Source organism: Acipenser ruthenus, chromosome 4 (genome assembly GCF_902713425.1).
Source record: "Acipenser ruthenus chromosome 4, fAciRut3.2 maternal haplotype, whole genome shotgun sequence".
NCBI classification, from domain to species: Eukaryota; Metazoa; Chordata; class Actinopteri; order Acipenseriformes; family Acipenseridae; genus Acipenser; species Acipenser ruthenus.
Window position 1 is genome coordinate 82,680,020 of NC_081192.1, and position 5,020 is coordinate 82,685,039.

The following is a 5,020-nucleotide window of genomic DNA, read 5'->3' on the forward strand; positions in this document are numbered from 1 at the left end:
CTCGTAGTAATGCAATCAGACAACACTCGTTATTTACCTCTGAAACATCATTTATTTGTGAACATACTTTTATAACATATCCTTCCAGTTTTAAGCAAATATTGTGCAGTTGTGTGAAATCTTTAGCAGTGAAGCTTGTGAATCATTAGCTACCAATGGCGGAGCCCATAAAAAGAGTTAAGCATTTTAAACATTTGCATGCCTTAAAGAAAAAAAAAAATAACATAATTTTTGCATTTTCACTTTTTGTAAACGTTTTAAAATGTAAACTTTCAATGATACCTCTACATTGGTTGTACGTGCTTTTTAAAATTTAAAATACATTTCACACTGATCCCTTTTTTTGGGGGGGTGAGGTGGGGTGGGGTGGGGTGGGGTGGGGGGTTCACTAGGAAAATGCTGTCAATATAACAATGCATACGTGTCTCTTGACTAAACAAATATAAATGTGATCCAACATCCTGAAGGAAAAGTGTGATATTCATAAATGTTTTTATTTTTATTTTCATTTTCTCAAGAGTACATCCCAGAGTAACCTTTGCAGAAGTCAACAGGAGCTTTTGGCTTGTTATGAGCAAAACATTTTACTTCCCGACTTAGTAAACACCAAATTGTCTTTATTTGATTCTTGGTGTTGTAAACTAGGAATGTGTCCTTTGATCACATTGGTAGCATTTGCAATGGAATGTTCCAGTGTCCCTGTCTCCAATGTAGTGCCTTTGGAAGCTGCCCATGAAACTGTGGTATTGGTCAATGCTTGGTTCAAAGTGTTGTGCCTAAACAATGGATCATGGAAAACACCATCCACCCAGTTTCTGAGAGTGGTCACTGGTGAATCCTGCTGTCTGTCAATTGCATTAACAGGGGAGGAAACAGCTGGAGATGAAGGGATCACCTGTTGACACTTCAACATGCAGGAAGGGTACTCAGTTTGATTCAAAGAAGTCGCGGTTTGTGCCAGCGACCAGATTCGTGGCTTGCTCTCCAGCATTTGCTGGCTCTGTTGAAAACACGTTTTTGTCTGCCTCCCAGTTATCAGATCACGTTCGCAATCTTCAGACACCGTCTTAAGACAGTTTTTGTCCAGTTCCTGATCCCCTTCGAGGGATGACGGAATTAAAATCTTTAAGGAGGCTTCTTTGAAGTGATCACTCGGGCAGTCGGTGGTTCTCATATGGGTACTGCCAATGTGAAACTGGTGTTTCAGCTCGCACTCAGAACTCTCTGACTCAATCGCTTCAAAGTCGTCTAGGTCACTCAGCTGCAACTCCTTGTCATCTCTGCTTCTGTTATCTGTATATAAAAATAATATTAATAGCATTCAGATAACCTATTTTAAAAGTATATTTAAGTTATTGTGAATGCTAACAACCTAATCACAATAGGAACACTAGTCCTTTACAGCACGATTGAAACTTGAATGGAAATGTTTATACCACTGCATTAGATTAAATATTGTAATTTAGTGACAGTTACAGTTATTAAGAAAATTATATTAAACAAAATAGATGAAAACAGTAATATACAACGCTACTTACAATGTAACCAAAAAAGGGTGTGTGTTTAATAATGTCTAAAAGTGACAATTGCATTTAAATGTTTCTAATTTACAAAATGCAGCTTTTTGTCACCTAAGGCATTTGGCGACCTTGTGGTTATGTTGCCCCATTTGAAACTATGTTAGCAACAGACATATCAGCTAACAAAATCAAGTTGACTAACCATCATCAGTCTTTTTGCTCTTGATGTTTTCCTCTTGAGATTCATCTCCTTCTTCATCATCGTATCTCTTCTCGTCAGAGCACTTGTTTCGTGGGGGCCAGGTCATTTTATTTTCCTTTTTAAGTCTCCTCCTGGCATTGGCAAACCAGGTGGAGACCTGGGTCAGGGTCATCTTGGTGATGATGGCCAGCATGATCTTTTCTCCTTTGGTGGGGTATGGGTTTTTTCTGTGCTCCTGGAGCCAAGCTTTCAAGGTACTGGTTGTTTCACGAGTGGCATTTTTTCTTCTTGTCCCCCCATCCATTGTGCCATATCTAAATAATGTTAAGACAATTAAGAAAGGATTAAGGACACATATGTGCTATTTTCTAACTCCTGTGCAATACCTAAAATAAAATGATAACATTATCAAGGGGGCTGTGTGGTCTAGTGGTTAAATGAAAGGACTTGTAACCGAGAGGTCCCCGGTTCAAATCCCAGCTCACTCACTGACTCACTCTGTGACCCCGAGTAAGTAAGTTAACCTCCTTGTGCTTTGTCTTTCAGGTGAGACATTGTTGTAAGTGACTCTGATGCATAGTTCACACACCCTAGTTGCCTTGAATAAAGGTGTCTGCTAAATAATAATAAAAAATGGGCATGGGTATATAATAATACAAAATAGTTCAAGTATTTAAATCACATTAAACAACATAGTTTTATCAGAGTCCATATTGTTCATTTATTGTCACTTTTCCATTGTTACATATGCATGCACAGAGAATTGGCTTAAAAGTATTGCAGCTGTGTAATATCTTCAGATATACTGATTCTTAAAGATAAGATAGCCTGTATGAAAATTACTTGATGCAAAAAGGCCCTCATGTAAAAAAAATAATAATAATCTTAGGTGAATATCTATAAAATTGAAGTCATAGGTTTGGTCTGGAAAGTGATAATTAAAGCCTTGTTTGGTATAGCTTTAGGCTAAGGGTGCCTAATATAAGTGGTAAATGTAATCATATATTTTTATTAATCATACTTTTAAGACTCTTTAATTAAATTATAAGTTTTGTTTTGCAGAAGGCACACAACGGTGTATGAATAATTGAAAGCATCAGAAATAGGCAGATCAGATGAATGAAAGGGAAACTTAATACAAGATAATATCGTATATATTTACTGTTTTCCTTTCAATATAAAAAGATGCTTTTAAACTGCAAAAAAGGTTTACGTGGCAATATAAACCAAAATGTTTATAGGCTACTGTGATGTTTGTTTTGTGTTCATAATCTTAATAATAATAATAATAATAATAATAATAATAATAATAATAATAATAATAATAATAATAATAATAGTAAACACTAAGATTTGCTCAAAATATGTAGTTCTTAAACATTTGTTTTTATAGTGTATTCAATGATCACATATTCGCTTGGGTAGTGGTTTAGTTTAGACAGGACCTATACAATTTTGAACAATTTAAAAGAATCGGTTTCATTACCTGTCATACTGATACTGGCCCAAAGTAGCATCATAAGGATAATAGGCTGCAGCCTGGGTGATCCCCGCATGCGCAGATCCGCTCCCATCCTTTGAGTCGAATGCACTCTGAAACATGAACAAAATTGATGTTATTGTATCAACCATTACAGCTGGATCATTAGACAGATGTATTTTGCTACAAAGTCAATTACATGTTGGAAGCACACGCTATGACATTTTATTTTTATTTTTATTTGATTTATACACATGGGTTTTTGAGAAGAAAATGAAAAGCGTCAAAGTGCTGCTAGCAGACTCTGACATTCACTGTTCACTTAAATTAACTCTGTTCACACAACACATACACACACACACACACACACACACACACACACATATTACTATATATTACTATATTACTTTATTCCTATAATTCACAAAAGATACAAAACCAATTCCTAAAATGGTTTATTCAATTTGAAAACCCATGGCACCAAAGACACTCTAATGTCTGTACGTTGTGTTAATATAATTTAAAGCTTGTTAGGCAAAATAACACAGTGATAACAGGTGATCAGCATGGCAGTAGTAGAAACAAAGCAATATCTGTAAATAATTGTTTCCTTTTTGTAAGTTAATCATAGAGTTTGATCTTTTGGATGATAAAATAAAACCCGGGCTACAGAATTAAAGAATATCCTAACACAGAATTTAAAGTGTAATGTACCATTTCACAATAAATCGGATGTCACCTGTAATCCAGCCTATAATTAATAGGTCAATTTGCCCCCACAATACAGAGGTACAATTGCCAGTCAGTTCAAACTCCATAAAATCACGGCTCTGGTGGAAAAGATAAATCACAACCATCAAGCTGCAATGCATTTGATTGAAACAAGCACTTTGTGGGGGACAAGAGGCGAGATTATGTAAGCCTTAATTGGTGCTGATACAATGGCAAGGAGATTTGAAAATTGCTTACCAAGGAGTAGAAAGTCGAGGCATCCGTGCCATAAGTAACATAGTTCCCATAACCCTGACTGCTCGTGTAGGGGTTCCCATAGACTCCAAGAGCCGCCGCAGAGTTAAGCTCGTGTCTGGCTGTGGCCAGAAGTCTGCTCTCATACACAGGACAATAAACTGGCGTTTGAGGAGAGGCTGCCGCTCCAGATTCAGCCAGAGTTCTGCCGCTAGATTCGCAGCAAGTTGTCAAAGAATTGGTGGTCATCAGGAACTGCAGCGTGCACAAAAAAAGGAGGAGGAGGAGGGGGATATTAGTTAATTTTGTTACAACGTTTTAAGACTGCATTGCATATTCCTGCAAAACATCAAAAGAAAACTTAATGTAGCACCGTAAAAACGCAAAGACTAGTCTCATCCTTTCTTTTGCAAGTACTGGAAGTGAAGAAAATAGATTACCTCTGAAGACAGGTAATTCTGTATCTGTGCCAAAAACAAAACAAAAAAAACACCTGAATAGATCTAAACACGCGTGGTTATATAAAAAATAAAATAAAAAAAAACAATCTTTAAACCAACTAGACGATTTATTGGATATATATATATATATATATATATATATATATATATATATATATATATATATATATATATATATAAATCTCAACGCATCCCACAGTGTTATCTTGAAACCCGACAACAACGACAAAGGTTCAGAATTTGCAGCTTAATAATATATCTACTGAATCTACAAAGTATTGTACAGTTGTTCTACTTCAGATGCTGTATTTTTTTCAGAAAGCTGTCCTCTAGGATCGTTACTCGTTTGAGTACCACCATAGACTTTGTTAATCAATAGCGCAATAAATTA

The 5,020-nt window shown here is 36.0% G+C and overlaps 1 protein-coding gene across 2 annotated transcripts in view; it reads right to left on the reverse strand.

The window, feature by feature from the left end:
• Positions 1–355: 355 nt before the first annotated feature.
• The window catches only part of LOC117399886 (iroquois-class homeodomain protein irx-4-B-like), a 9,722-nt gene continuing 5,057 nt past the window's right edge, over positions 356–5,020 (reverse strand). For both annotated transcript variants that reach the window (XM_033999318.3, XM_059022950.1), the window contains 4 exons: positions 4,172–4,423; positions 3,209–3,315; positions 1,723–2,036; positions 356–1,293 (listed from right to left, as the gene is read on the reverse strand). In XM_033999318.3, the coding sequence (XP_033855209.1) occupies positions 569–1,293; positions 1,723–2,036; positions 3,209–3,315; positions 4,172–4,423 (1,398 nt within the window). In that variant the 3' untranslated portion in view covers positions 356–568. The remainder of the gene's footprint in view (positions 1,294–1,722; positions 2,037–3,208; positions 3,316–4,171; positions 4,424–5,020) is intronic.